This window comes from Erythrolamprus reginae, unplaced genomic scaffold, assembly GCF_031021105.1.
Source record: "Erythrolamprus reginae isolate rEryReg1 unplaced genomic scaffold, rEryReg1.hap1 H_29, whole genome shotgun sequence".
Classification (NCBI taxonomy): Eukaryota; Metazoa; Chordata; class Lepidosauria; order Squamata; family Dipsadidae; genus Erythrolamprus; species Erythrolamprus reginae.
The window spans coordinates 37,004-52,936 of NW_027248483.1; the positions used below are offsets into that span (position 1 = coordinate 37,004).

Genomic DNA, 15,933 nt, shown 5'->3' on the forward strand with positions numbered 1-15,933 from the left:
TAAGACGAACCCCTGTCACCTTGACTGACTCATTGTCAGACGACACTGCATTCCACTTGGAGTCAAGATCAGTCCAGATCTGAGTGATCTTATCTGTGAAAACTTGTTAAAGGCCTCAGCACTACCCTGCAAGAGTTCGTCAACTCACCCCTGCTTAAGGAGGGAGCGTGTCATCCTAAAAAGGGCAACTGGTTGGGATTCCACAAATGTAAACAGGCCAACATTGTATGCATATCTTTTCGACTTGATCGCCACTTTGTAAATTTGCATATGAGCTTTTACAAGTGTTCGGTCAGATTCGGATCTGGGTTTCCTCCAATGCTTCTCTAGACCTCTCTTCTGGTGTTTCATTCCGCGGAGCTCCTCAATAAACCAAGGAGATCTTTGTTGCCACAGAGAGGTCCCAAAGGCGCAATTCAGTCTAGAGCCTCCATTGCATCCGTATTCTAGGCTGCAGCAAGAGACTCTTCCCAACTGTGTACAAGTGAATCTGGCAGAATCCCAAGCACCCTTTTAAAACCTTCTAGATCCATCAGGCATCTGGGGCGGAACCTCCTAATCACTTCCGCCACCCTGTGCAGAAGGATTGGAGCCTTAAAATCAAGCCAGAATAGAAAATAATCTGACCATGACAATGGCAACATCTCTAAGTCCCTTAATGTCAGATCATTACTCAATTGCCCTGAGAGGAATACCATGTCGAGAGTATGCTCCCCCTCATGAGTTGGGCCCTGAATTACTTGAGTCAGGGCCATGGTTGTCATGGTGACCATGAACTCCTGCGCCAACCCAGAGGACTCACCAAACTATGGCAGATTGAAGTCCTCCAAGACAATAAGTCTGGGGGACTCCACCGCCAGCCCAGGCACCTCTCCAAGTAGTGCAGACAGGGCTGTTGAAATGCAGATGGGAGGCAGGTACATGTGCAATAAGTCCACCTGTACCACTAGGTCCAACCTCATAAGAAGGGACTCACAACCTCCAATCTCAGGGGCAGCGAGCCTACGCAGCTTGATGGTCTTCCTGGCTATAATTGCCACTCCTCCCCCCTTCCCTGGGGTTGCTGCAACCCCTGGAACCTGGCTGGGCACATTTCCGAGAGGAACCTCTCTCTCTAGGCCCAGCCAGGTCTCAGTCACACATGGTAGGTCTACCTCCTCCTCCAGGAGTAAATCCTGGATGAGGGGAGCTTTATTTACATCAGACCTGGCATTGAGCACCATCAGCCTGAGCCTAGGGTCCTGATTTCGCTTGTCACCAGTTCTCCAGGTTTAGTCTATGGGGCCCGAACAAGGGACCGCTTTCAAGCAGTGGTCCATTGTTCCCCAAGAGTGGCCTACCCCATGTCTCCCGCCATATCTGCCTCTCCTCGGCAATATTGTATCTTGTGAGCGCCCCGAGTCTTCGGAGAAGGGTGGCATACAAATCACAATCATAATCACAATCATAATTGTGCAGCCTTCAGGCAGGGATAAACAGCTTCCAGTTCCACTGCGCAGCATTGGAAAATGTTGCACAGCAGTTCATTGTTGGGTGCACAGGGGTGGAGGGAAGAGGAGGGAAGGGCAGGACGTCTGGTCACCTTATTCTATACTATTCTATCTGATCCCTACTGTGATATTGCCAGTTTTATGGGGAGGGGCCTGAATCCCTTTATTCACTTATTGCCCTCTTACTGTTTCCTGCATATCCTATAATCCCTAGCTCTGACACCTATTTGCCCTATGCTTTGATTTACCTTTGGGAGAATGTGTAAGGAGGGTGGGTGAGTCATCTGCTTTGCCTCAATTCTGAAGACTTCTGAAGGAAGAGACTGGGAACAGTTCCTTATCTCCTTCCAAGGTTGGCTGTTTCCACAACATCTTTGCACCTTGGTTTGGCTCATTCAATATGGGGCCTAGGCAGTGAAGGGCTCCTATGGGTACAGTCAGGTACACAGTACCGGTAGCAAAATTTTGGTCAGGTACACAGTACCGGTAGCAAAATTTTGGTCAGGTACACAGTACCGGTAGCAAAATTTTGGTCAGGTACACAGTACCGGTAGCAAAATTTTGGTCAGGTACACAGTACCAGTAGCAAAATTCTGGTCAGGTACACAGTACCTGTAGCAAAATTTTGATTTTTTTTCCTTTTTTTCCCTTCTGAGCTCTGGGTATGTTGTTCCTATCACAGTAAATGAGGTTGAATGTGTATAATTTTAGAAGAGGTGTGTGTGTGTGTGTGTGTGTGTGTGTGTACATACACATCAGTTTATATAGTAGATAATGTATATTTTTGTGTGCCTGTGTGTAATATGTACGGACACATATGGCATATATACATAGAATTAAGTAATATGTTTTGGATGTTCAGTAATAGTAAATAGATAGAGAAAGTGTATCTCTTTGAGGCGAGGAGAGGCCAGGCACCCTAACCCAAACCCTTGATGTGAGTGACATCAAATTGGCCACCTTTAAGCCAGTCACATGACATTTAAGTCACCCCGGTCACATGATCATCAAGCCACTCCCACCTGGTCACATGGCTGGCAAGCCACACCCACAAAATAAGCCACACCCATGGCGTGGTAGTAAAAAATTTTGTAACCCTTCACTGGGCTTAGGGGAGGGGTTTCTAATTTCTTTATCCTAGCAGAATTGCCTAAAGGAACTTTAGAGCCTGCTTTGTTTTTGTCGTGCAACTACCTTTCTTTCAATAAAAGATTCCTTTTGAAAACCCAAAGTTTCAAGAGTTCATGCTTTCCTGAAAGGGGAGCGGGAGACAAACCTTACAGTGCTTTAGCAATTGAGTGAGCATGCATGTAAAGACATGTGCATGCATAGATGACACTTTTATAATCAGCCATTTTAATTAGTAACACTCATGCCAGGATCGTCTTCTGTGCATTTACACATATGTTTGTATAGTATGAAGAAGCTCCTAAAAGTGGATATACTGCACTGTTTAATGCTTCAGGCAGACGGGGAGTAGAATAGGTGCTGTATTTGCTTTGAGAAATTACCTTCTGAATGCTTTGCATAACACAATAAAAAAAGATTGAATTTTTAAAAAGGAGTAATTTGGATTCACCAACAGAGAAATCCGAGAAAAAATGATTTTAGTGCACACAAGCAACATTTCTATACAAAACATTTTTAACAGAAAGAACAAAGTTCTAACCAGCCTTCTCAGTTCCTTTAATAATGTTATGTGTAATGTGTACTATTTTATTTCTTAGATAATGTCTCATTTTTAATAATATATTTCTTAATGTACCATTTAAAAATGTCTACAAAACAACAATGTATAATACATACAAAATTCTTGCTAATTAGAGGTTCAGTTTTGTTGTGAATAGGTAAAATGTGTATATTGGCAGAAGTGATAGTGTCAAGTCAAGCTTTATAAGGTGCATGGATTCAGATGCCATTTAAAAAGGGGTCAGTATGTTATACAAATCACAAATGTGATTTACGTGATAAAAAGCCTTGCACTTGTATTGTACATAGCCTAGAAATAATACATAAACTGCTTGTTCTCTTATATGTAACTTGTAAGATGTAACAGAGGACTTCTGCCATTAAGTGCTATCTGATTGAATCTTATCAGCTGATTATTTAATTGCAAATTATGTGTATTCTAATTTCATTATCTTTTCTTTTTACATGAATGTAGCTACACATAGAAGCACATGATAATATCTACCAGGGAACCTTGAACTCCTTGATCTCCTTGCAAACCATCTGAATCAGGATTTCCTTTCTCTCCCTGTAAGAAGACACAGTTATTGAACATCAACTTTATTATAGTATAAATTTTTGTCTTAAGATTTAGAATTCTGAAAGTTGCTATTCCAATTATCTGGAGGAGCACAAAAGTGGGGAGAGCTGCATTAGAAGAAATAACAGAATAACAGAATTGAAGGGACCTAGTAAATAATCTAGTACAACCCATCACCCAAGCAGGAAACTCTACATCATTTATGACAGATGGCATTCTTCTTGAAAACTGCCAGTGATAAAGCTCCCCCAACTTCTGAAGATAAACTTTTCCATTGGTTGTTTGTTCCCACTGGAAAAAAAATCTCCTTGATCAATTTCTTCTTGATCAATTTCCATTACTTCTTGTCTGGCCAGGTGCTTAGTAAAATAGTTTGACCCCCTCCTCTCTGTGGCAGTCCCTCAAATACTGGAACACTCCTATCATGTGTCCCCTAATCCTTCTCTTCACTAAACTATCCATACAATTCCTGTAACTGTTCTTCATATGTTTTAATCTCCAGTCCTCTAATCATCCTGATTGATATTCTCTGCACTATTTCTAGAGTCTCAATTATAACAAGTGAGGCCTTAATTAATCATCATGTTTAATACAGAACTCGTGCCAGGCTGGCAGGTACAGGCTTAAAAGCAATAGCAACATACACGGTCTAATATACTACACACAGGCTGAGGCAGGAACCAATCAATACACAGTAACACAGTGTCTACGTATAATAATTCCGCAATGGATGGCTCGAATCCTCGTCGCCAGTATAACAAGTGAGGCCTTAATTAATCATCATGTTTAATACAGAACTCGTGCCAGGCTGGCAGGTACAGGCTTAAAAGCAATAGCAACATACACGGTCTAATATACTACACACAGGCTGAGGCAGGAACCAATCAATACACAGTAACTTTCCCGCTTACAATGTAACTGGGGATACGCGACCTATCAGTACCTTGGATAGGGACGCCAATTGCATGGCTCTAACCGGCCGGCTGTTACTAAGCAAACACAGCATCAATATTTTATTTATTTGTCAGGCATGTATATTATTACAGGTAAAATATAAACATTAATATAAATATGTAATAAGTACAAACATGGTTTTGAGTTCAGATATTTTTTGAATATATTGGCTTCAGGGTAGGAATGGTAGGTATGCTAGTGCGCTTATGCACAACTCTTACAGCCCTTGGATGAAGTCAATGGTAGACAGTTTAAGATTAAAGATTTGGGGGTTTGGGGAAGAAACTACAGAGTGGAGCAATGTATTCCAGGTATTGCTGAAGTCGAATTTTTTGCAATTAAGTTTGGAGCGTTTTACATTAAGTTTGTATCTATTGTGAGATTGTGTATTATTTTGGTTGAAGCTGAAGTAGTCTTTGATAGGTAGGACATTGTAGCATATAAATTTGTGAGCTACACTTAGGTCAGATTGAATATCGTCTTTGTAGTGTGGGGACCAAAACTGTATGCAGTATTCCAGGTTTGGTCTTACTAAGGCTTTATACTTCACATGATCTTGATTAAATACCTCAATGCAATTTAGGATTGCACTGGCTTTTTTGGCTGCCACTTCATACTGCTAGCTCATATTTAATTAGTTGCCCATAAAGACTCAAAATCCCTCTCACAGTTCCTGCTATTAAGCCTGGATTCTCCCAATCTATATGTGTATTTTTTATTTCTCCTGCCTAAGTGTAAGAGTTTACTTTTCTATGCACTGAATTTTATCTTTTTAGATAGGACATAGTGTTCAAGTCTGCCAAGATCCATCTGGATCTTAAACCTATAATCCAGGGTGTTGGCTATTCCTGCCAACTTAGCATCATCTGCAAATTTGATACTCTCTCCTTCTATTCCATTTTTTTTAAAAAAAATTGAACATTTTCAACATTAAAATTAATTAATTACAATTACTATTCCCTAAAAATAGTATCAAAACTTAAATAAATTTAAGAAACAAGGCTCTCAGATGATCAAACAGTGCTATAAAAGGTATTAAAATTTCATAATGCCACTAAAATATTAAAAAATGTATTAAGGGTCTATTATATTAAAAAATATAAAATATATTAAGAGCAGACCTAAGTCTTTCAGGAATGTCTCACATTTTGTATATGTCCATAGGTATTGTCTTTCTCTTAGAGTCTTATTTCCTTGGGAAATAAGAGTGGGAAGGCTAACACTGGATCCAGTGGGACTAGTGGGAAAGAAACAAACTAGCGAGTGAGCCAAGTAGGGAAGGCCAATGCTGAGGCCGGTGAGAGAGGCCAACACCAAAATGAACTGTTGAGCAAGTTGAATGAGTGAGCATATGGGCGAGCTCAGCAGGGAGGCCGACGCTGAGACCAGGTGAGAGAGGCTGACAACGATGCCAAAATGAACCAGCAAACAAGTCAAGTGAGCAAATGAGCGAGTGAATCAAGCAGGGAGGCCAACGCTAAGGCCAATGAGAGGGGCTGATGCTGAAATGAACGATTGAGCCGAGCAGAGAGGCCAACATTGAGATTGAGGCTGAGGAGAATGAGCCAAAGTGGGGAGGCCAACGCTGAGCCCAGTGAGAGTGAACTCTTCCTATTATGTCTTCCATCCTGTAGCAGGATTCCAGTTATGGTTTTCAGGCCAGAGAGACTCTGTCCTTGAGATTCCTCCCTATTATACTTTTCCTCTTAAAACTTTAACTCTCTCACCAGCCTCAGGGTCGGCCTTCCCTATTCGGCTCACTCGCTGGTTCGTTTCTTTCCCACTAGCTTCACTGGATCCAGTGTCAGCCTTCCAACTCTGCTCGCTCGTACGCTCAGCACACCAGCTTGTTCACTTCAGCATTGGCATCAGCCTCTCTCATTGTCCACCGCGTTGATCTCCCAGTTCACTCAGCTCGCTTGCTCCCAGTTTGCTTAGCTCACTCACTCCCAGTTCGCTTGGCTCGCTTTCTTGTTTGGGTGTTGGCGTCGGCCCCTTTCACCAGCCTCAGCATCAGCTTCCCAGCTCGACTTGCTCACTCACTCATATGGGTGCTGGGCGTTGACGTCTGCCCCTCTCACCGGCCTCAGTGTTGGTCTCCCAGCTCAGCTTGCTCGCTCGCTTGTTTGCCTTGTTTGTTCAGCTTGTTCATTTGTTTGGGCGTTGGGTGTTGGGCATTGGCGTCAGCCTCTCTCACCGGCCTCCCAGTTCAGCTTTCCCATATGCTCATTCGTTTCCTCCTCAGGTTGTGGGTGGGTTTTCATCACTCAGTATTCACAGAGACATTCCCAAAAGGGGTCTTCAGTATTCAGAAGTTCTGATAATTTAGTTTAGTGGCTCACTAGCACTATTAGGAGCCTCAATAGATGGTAATAACCATTATTACTGGTCGTGGATGCTCTCCTCCTCCTCAGATCATGCCATTCTAATGTCAATATCATCTCGTATTTCAATTGAACCCAGTACTTGATACACACCATGGCTGCTGCATGAAAGTAAAACTCCAAATCTGGGTGACCAAAATCTTTACTTCTCAAATTCTGTATTACTTTATGTTTGATCCTGAACCTTTCCCCCAACCAAATAAATTTTGATATCATCTTGTTTAATTGCTCAAAAACCCACCACCACTTTCTTTAACTTTATTGATATTGTTTGGAAGAGATATACAAATTTAGGTAGTATATTCATTTTTATCATAGAAATTCTGCCAATTAGAAATATCTGCAATTTTGCTCATTTTCCCAATTTTTTTTGTGCTTGTTGTAATAGTTTGTCATAATTATCCTCTTTTATTGAGGAACATGTTGCATATTGCCAAATATACGATCCATCTGTTAAACTACTGAAGTTTGCAGATGATACAACAGTGATTGGACTCATTCGAGACAATGATGAATCCGCATACAGACAGGAAGTTGAACAACTATCCTTGTGGTGTGACCAGAACAATCTAGAACTGAACACACTCAAAACTGTAGAAATGGTGGTAGACTTTAAGAGAAACCCTTCCACCCTTCCACCTCTCACAATACTAGACAACACAGTATCAACAGTAGAGACCTTCAAATTTCTAGGTTCTATCATATCTCAAGACCTAAAATGGTCACCTAACATCAAAAACATCATCAAAAAAGCACAACAAAGAATGTTCTTTCTGCGCCAGCTCAGGAAGCTCAAACTGCCCAAGGAGCTGCTGATTCAGTTCTACAGAGGAATAATTGAGTCTGTCATCTGCACCTCTATAACTGTCTGGTTTGGTGCTGCAACCCAACAGGACCGACACAGACTTCAGAGGATAATCAGAATTGCAGAAAAAACAATTGCTGCCAATCTGCCTTCCATTGAGGACCTGTATACTGCACGAGTCAAAAAGAGGGCGGGTAAAATATTTACTGACCCCTCGCATCCTGGACACAAATTGTTTCAACTCCTACCCTCAAAACGTCGCTACAGAGTACTGCACACCAAGACAACTAGACACAAGAACAGTTTTTTCCCGAACGCCATCACTCTACTAAACAAATAATTCCCTCAAAACTGTCAGACTTTCTACTAAATCTGCACTTCTATTCTACTAGTTTTTCTCATCATTCCTATCACCCATTTCCTCCCATGTTGACTGTATGACTGTAACTTGTTGCGTATATCCTAAGATTTTTATTAATATTGCTTCTTCATTGCTTATTTGACCCTTATGACAATCATTAAGTGTTGTATCACATGATTCTTGACAAATGTATATTTTATTTTATGTACGTTGAGAGCATATGCACCAAGACAAATTCCTTGTGTGTCCAATCACACTTGGCCAATAAAATTCTATTCTATTCTATTCTATTTCATCTTCTTGGTAATTTGTAGCCCTAATTTTTCTTCCACTTCCCTATTCTTCTTACTGGTCAAATTCTTGATTAATATTTTAGTTTTTTCCTCATTGATTTTAAACCTTGCCACTTTGCCAAATTCTTCTATTTTCCCTAATAATTTGATTCCCCATCTCTATTGGATCCTCTATAATAAAAACCAAAGCATTGGCAAAGGCTTGCACTTTATACTCTTCCTTTTTAATTTTTAGTCCTTTTATTTCCATCTTTTGCTTAATTTGTATTAATAATACTTCCAAAGATTGTATGAATAAGAGGGGGGGGGGCAGAGGACATCCCTGTCTCATCCCCTTAGTTATACTAATATTTTCTGCTCTTTCCTCATTTACTATTATCTTTACTTTTTGGTTGGTGTAAATCGCCCTGATAATTCCCATACATTTCTCCCCAAAATTCATAATGCTTAATTGATTAATAAGAAAGTTCCAATTTGAAAGTGTCAAATGCTTTTTGGGTGTCAACAAATATCAACGCTGCTTGTTTTTTTGGGTAGGCCTCATAGTATTCCAAAATGTTCATTATAATCCAAATATTGTGTCTTATATGTTTATTGGGTAGAAACCCATTTTGACCCAAATGTATGATTTCATTCAGTATTTTTTAAAATACTTTCCACCAATATTGTTACAAATATTTGATAGTTGGCTTTTCACAACGAGATTGGGCTATAATTTTTAATTTTCTGTTTATTTGTGACTTCTTTCACTATAAGGGTTATTAACAATTTTCCCTCTAATTTTTTTTTTGGTGTGGGCAGAAGTATAGTGTCTCAATGGCACATTTTCATGCCTGAGCACCTGATTTTTTTTCACAGATGTCACCCAAGAGAACTTGTTGCATAATTATTTGTGGCTCGATGCTAGGGCAGAATAAGGTCCCCTTCTACTATGATGTTCTGTTATCCTGGTTGCCTAATTATTGACACCACTAGCATACAAAGATTCCAACTGAAATTAGCATGATCAATAATTTAAAGAACAGAAGACTACAAATAAGCAAACTTAGATCAGCTGATGTGCAAGGGAAGAAACCATGTTAAGCTTGTTTATATATTATTTGTTACCTGTTGTGGTTGGCTCTGGCCCAGATCCTGCACCAAGGAATGTGGAGGTGGATGTAGGGGAAACATCCACATGCCACAGGCCTGTTTTGCTCCCTATCAAATCTCCCGACGAAGGCTCCTCTGACGAAGGAAGCGTGAGTAGCAGGGAAGAGGAGAGTTTGGCAGACAGCACAGGAGGAGATCAATCATCCTTATCATCCTTGGATTCTGAACAAGAACGTATGACGGACTCACGCATGTGTAGAGTGATGCATAGGAGAGAACAACTGAAGGATTATTACAGGAGATAAGTGAGGCCACCTGTGGTTGGATGGGGCTGCTGTAATTAGTGGTACAGATAAAAAGAGCAGCATGCTGGTTTAGCCTTGTGGAAGTTTATCTGATTCATAGTTTCGTCAAGATCGTGGTTTTGCTATTTCCCCGTTTAAGACTGTGTGTGGCCTTTCTGGACTTTGGAATTGGACTCAATCTCCCAGTTATTGGGTGAGAAATTGGATTGCATTTAACCTGTGCCTTGTGTGTACCAGAAAATCCCTTTGACATTTAAAAAGGGAGTTTTTTCTGTTGATAAAGACTTTTGGTTTTCCTTTTGGTGTGTGTCTTTTTGGACTAATTACCCTGTAATTACGGGTGGTTGGGACATGCCGGCAGAACAGAATAAACTTCCACCAACCCCCAGACACACACCGTTCCAGAGTGAAATGTTTTGGATTGTTTGTTTCTCTTTTTTCTGGCATTTATCTGATCATGGCTGCTGGTATGGCAGAAATGCAAGCAGTTTTTGATGCTTTGAGGATGGAAATCCAAGCGTTAACGCAGACAGTGCTGCAGTTACAGAACTAGTTGGACGTATTATCTCAGCAGCCTGTCATTCCACAGGTGCAGCCAGAAGCTCCTGCCCCACAGCCACTACCAAGGAGGAAATGCTTTGTAGCTCTGCCTGAAAAATTCTGGGGTGACAGACGCATGTTTGCAGCTTTCCTCAGTCAAGTGCAGTTGCTTATTAATGCACAACTGCCCCATTTTCCAAGAGATGCAGGGGAAGTGCCGTTCCTCTGCAGTTTGTTGTCTGGCCTTGCTGCTTCCTGGGTGTCTCCATTTCTGGACAGAGATGATCCGATACTGCAGGATTATACTGCCTTTTGCACCCAGTTGCAACAGCAGTTTTCGGATCCGGTGCAGGAGCAGATGGCCACGAGGGCATTGAAACAACTGAAACAAGGTTTGTGCCCCCTAGTGGAATATTTAAGTGACTTTCGTAGCCTCAGTGGACAGGTGCAGTGGAATGAGGCCGCCTTGATGGAGGCGTTTCAGGATGGCTTGTCAGAGACTATGCTTGATGAGCTGGTGCACGAGGCCCTGCTGGGCACCCTGGATGAGCTGGAGCAGCATTGTTTGGCCATTGAGGCTTGGCTGCTGGCTCGAGAGGTGTGCCGGGCTGGGCGGTCCTCCCCCCCGTGTTTTGGGCGTCATGTCAGTGCCTGCTCCATAGCGGGGTGTGTCTGCTATGCCAGTGCCAACCTCACTTCCTGTACCCCGTCGCTTCCTGCCTGCCCTGCCTCCTCGTCTGGTGGATTGTATCCCTGCTGGGGAGCCCATGGAGGTGAACTTCATGCGATCCCATGTGTCCCCGGAGGAGAGAGTGCAGCAATGTGCAACAGGCTGGTGCTTCTATTACGAGGGGGGAGGTCACTTCGCGAATGCCTGTCCCTGCAAACAAAGGAGCATGGTTGCTGCCGCAGTTTTGAATCCTCCCGGTCCTCCTGTTGCCATGCCGACTCTTGCAGGACAGCTCCCAGAGTCATCAACTCATGTTCTCACCATAGTTCCGGATTCCTCGATGGCTGTCCCCATGCCCCTGGTTTCCCCACTGGATGTGCAGTCGGGAGGGCAGCCCAGCTTGGTGGCAACGCTAGGTCGGGCTGGCATGTCATCACTTAAGGATTCTTCGGATAACGACCCCGGAATGTACTGTCACTTCACGATTAATGTCAAGCTCCTGGTGGATTGGCGTACTCAATCAATTTCTGCTCTTGCCCTTATGGATTCCGGGGTCACCATGAATTTCCTGGATGAGAAGTTTGCATAGAGACATTCGTTGCCCTTGTGTCCTGGAAACCCTCCATTGAGTGTAGAAACCATTGATGGGCGGGTGTTGTTGTCTGGGCCCATCCGTTTTCAGACCTTGCCAGTGTGGATCAGCATCGGGACTCATGAGAAGGCTTTACAATTTTATGTCACGCGAGGCCTCCATTTCCCTCTTGTCTTGAGGTTGTCATGGTTAAGGGCGCATGATCCTCAGGTGGTGTGGTCGCAGAACAGCATCATGTTTTCCAGTTTACAATGTGTAGACCACCATCATCACATTTGTGCCTCACAAGGGCTCGTTATCCCCGCAGCAGTGTTACTGGAGGGCCTCAATGAGGCGGAATGCATGCAGCCGCCATAGAACTGTTACGCGATGCCAAGTTGCCGGCTGGTCATTTGTACTCTATGTCAGAACCTGAATTAGTGGCCCTCAAGAACTTCATAGATAAAAATCTGGCCAAAGGGTTCATCAGGCCATCGACCTCCCCGTTATCAGCGCCCATCTTGGGGACTTACGTCTGTGTTGTGACTACTGAACGCCATTATGGTGCGCAATCGCTATCCCTTGTCACTGATTCTGGAATTAATGGAACGTTTACGAGCTGCCACTGTTTTTTCCAAGATAGACCTACACAGCGCTTAAAGTCAGGGGATGAGTGGAAAACAGTGTTTGGCACCCGAAACAGGCATTTTGAGTATACGGTGATGTCTTTCGGCCTCAGAAATGCCCCGGCTGTTTTCCAGCATTTGATGAACGATGTATTCAGGGACAAGTTAGACCATTTTGTGGTCATATATCTGGATGACATTTTAGTGTACTCCCCCTCCAAGTCTAGTCATATGGGACATTTGCATCGGGTTCTGCTCTGGTTGAGAGAGCATCGTTTATATGCTAAGCTGGAGAAGTGTCAGTTTCTGCAGACCACCATAGAATTTTTAGGTCATGTCATTTCTCCAGGGGGCATAGCCATGGACCCAGGCAAGGTGTCAGCAATAAAAACCTGGCAACCCCCAAGGAGAGTCAAGGATGTGCAGAGGTTGTTGGGGCTTGCAAACTACTATCGCACATCCATACCAGGATTTGCCCAGTTGACCGCGCCTCTCACCCGTTTGTTGCAGAAACAGGTCTCATTTCATTGGGGTGAGGAGGAACAGCAGGCTTTTGTAGCTCTTAAGGACGCTTTCATGAAAGATGTTGCAGCATCCAGATCCATGTCGTCCGTTTGTCGTTGAGACCAACACCTCTGATGTTGCCATTGGTGCTGTACTTCTACAGGCCCATCCCAAAGGTGGCACCTTGTTTCCGTGTGCCTACCACTCCAGAAAGCTCACGCCCTCGGAAAAAAGCTACACGATCTGGGAAAAGGAACTTTTGGCAGTCAAGTCGGCGTTCGAGACATGGAGACATCATCTTGAGGGTGTCCGGCATCAGGTAGAGATCAGGACCAACCATAAAAATTTGGAGTACAGTGATCCCCCGGTTATTGCGTTCCCGTCCATTGCGAACAGGCTAATTTGCGATTTTTGAACCCGGAAGTCAAAACACCATCTGCGCATGCGTGCCCTTTTTTCTATGGGCACACATGCGTAGATGGCGCCGGGCAGATCAGCTGCTGGGCGGCTTCCCTAGGTCTTCCCCCTCTTGGTGGGCATCAGCGAGGAGTTTCCCCACCGCCCACGCAAACTCCTCGCTGCTGCCGCTTTGCTCGGGCCGCTTCCCAGCTGAGTACTCAGCTGGGAAGCGGCCCGAGTGAACGGCTTGTCCGCAGCCTGCCTGCCCGCGCGCCTGCGGCTTGCGCGCCCTTCTCCCGCCCACGCCGTTCGCTCGGGCCGCTTCCCAGCTGAGTACTCAGCTGGGAAGCGGCCGAGCGAACGGCTTGTCCGCAGCCTGCCTGCCCGCGCGCCTGCGGCTCACGCGCCCTTCTCCCACCCACGCCATTCGCTCAGGCTGCTTCCCAGCTGAGTACTCAGCTGGGAAGCGGCCCAAGCGAACGGCTTGTCCGCAGCCTGCCCACGCCGTTCGCTCCCCCTCTTGCTGGCAGGAGGGCGAGAAGCCGCGCAGCTTTCCAATGAGTCCCGAAGACAAACGCGGAAGTTTGACGTTTGTCTTCAGGACTCATTGGAAAGCCGCGCGGCTGTTTTAAAACGATCGGAGCCGGCCTGGGGGATCGGAGCCGGCCTGGGGGGGCTTTCCAGCAACCCACGAGCCCGGGTTGGGGGCTCGTGGGTTGTTGGAAAGCCCCTCCAGGCCGGCTCCGATCTTTTAAAACAGGCGCGCCGCTTCTCCGCTGACTCCTAAAGCGGGGAAGTTCGCCAGGAGTCAGCGGAGAAGCGGCGCGCCTGTTTTAAAACGATCGGAGCCGGCCTGGGGGATCGGAGCCGGCCTGGGGGGATCGGAGCCGGCCTGGGGGGGCTTTCCCTTTCAGGGCGGGCGAGCGGCGGGCGCGGCAGCAGCGAGGAGTTTGCGTGGGCGGCGGGGAAACCCCAATCTTCGGCTCCTCGCTGCTGGGAAGTAAAAACACCATCTGCGCATGCGCAGATGGTGTTTTTACTTCCGCAGCGCTACTTCGCGAAAACCCGCTCGTTGCGGGGGGTCCTGGAACGGAACCCTCGCAACGATCGGGGGATCACTGTATCTGCAAATGGCTCGAACGTTGAACCAATGACAGATACGTTGGACATTCTTTTTTGCAAGGTTCAACTTTCAGATCTCGTACACACCCAGCTTCCAGAATCCCAGAGCGGATGTTTTGTCTAGGAAACCAGAGTTTATGCATCCAAAAGAGCCAGCCCCATTACAGACAATCTTGCCAGCGGAAGTGCTGGCTGCTACCCAGGACCCTGTTGACTTGCGGAGGCATATCTGTGAGATGCAGGGGGGGGATGGGCTTGTGGCACAGCAGGTGAGGGAGATGGTGCCCAATTCTCCCTGGACATTTGCTGAGGGACTGCTCTGGTACCGGGGGGAAGCTGTATGTCCCAGCAGGGCCACTTCACGGATTGATTCTGTCCCAATGCCATGACAATTCTGTAGTGGGTCATTTTGGCTTGTTTAAAACTTTGGACTTAGTGACTTGAACATTTTGGTGACTGCGAATCCAAGATGACATTCAGTCGTATGTTGCCACATGTAAACGGTGTCCTGTGGCCAAGTCAGCCATAGGGGCCCTGCCAAGATTATTACAGCCATTGGCAATGCCCACAAGGCCACGGGGAGCTGTGTCCATCGACTTTGTCACACACTTGCCCCCCTTGTCGCGGTTCACCACAGTCATGGTGGTGATGGACATGTTGACAAAAATGGTCCATTTCATCCCGTCCCCAGGTACTCACATCCCATGACACCGCTAAATTGTTTTTGCAACATGTATTCCAGATCCATGGACTTCCAGATCAAGTTGTGTCAGACCGAGGAACTCAGTTCATGGCACGGTTCTGGAAAGAGTTTTTGTCTGCTTTACAGGTCCAAGTTTGTCTTGCTTCGACCCAGCACCCTCAGACTGATGGGAGGACAGAAAAAAACATTGGAATTTTGGAACAATACCTGCAGTGCTTTGTGTAAGACCGGCAGGCTGATTGGTCATGTTTCCTCCCGGTAGCGGAGTTTGCGTTTAACTCCCAGCATACCTCTCTAAGACTCACACCATTTTATGCAAACTATGGCTTCCATCCCCAGTTTTTCTCATTAACCCTGTTAGATTCCCCAGTCCCCGCAGCAGAGGACTTCTTATCGGAACTGCAAGCAGTTCATGAGATGGTGAAGCAGTATTTGATTAAGGCCAAAGAGGACTACAAATGGGTGGCGGATCGATCCCGATGAGACGTCCCCCCGTTGGCTGTTGGTGACCAGGTGTGGTTATCCACCAAACACATTGCTTTGGAATTACTTCGATGTAAACTGGATCCACGCTTCATGGGCCCTTTCCCGATTGAGAAGGTCATCAATCTGGTGGCCTATCGGCTTACTTTGCCTGCCAACTTGCGTGTTCACCCCATTTTCAACTGTTCCCTTTTGGTACCTGTTTCTCCCGAATGCCCACTTCATCCCAGTGTCCTTTTGTTGCCTGCCCCCTGTGTTCGAGATCATCTACTTGAGGTCATGATCCATGCCATCTGGGACTCCCGTTGGGTGGACAATTGTTTTCAATATCTTGTGCAATGGGTGCAGGGTGAGCCTGATGA

The 15,933-nt window shown here is 45.3% G+C and overlaps 1 protein-coding gene across 3 annotated transcripts in view; it reads right to left on the reverse strand.

Annotated features, from left to right (window-relative positions):
• LOC139155540 (collagen alpha-6(VI) chain-like) overlaps nt 1–15,933 on the reverse strand; it is a 242,177-nt gene that overhangs the window by 35,993 nt on the left and 190,251 nt on the right. For all 3 annotated transcript variants that reach the window (XM_070730719.1, XM_070730718.1, XM_070730717.1), the window contains one exon: nt 3,685–3,747. In XM_070730719.1, coding sequence (XP_070586820.1) covers nt 3,685–3,747 — 63 coding nt within the window. The remainder of the gene's footprint in view (nt 1–3,684; nt 3,748–15,933) is intronic.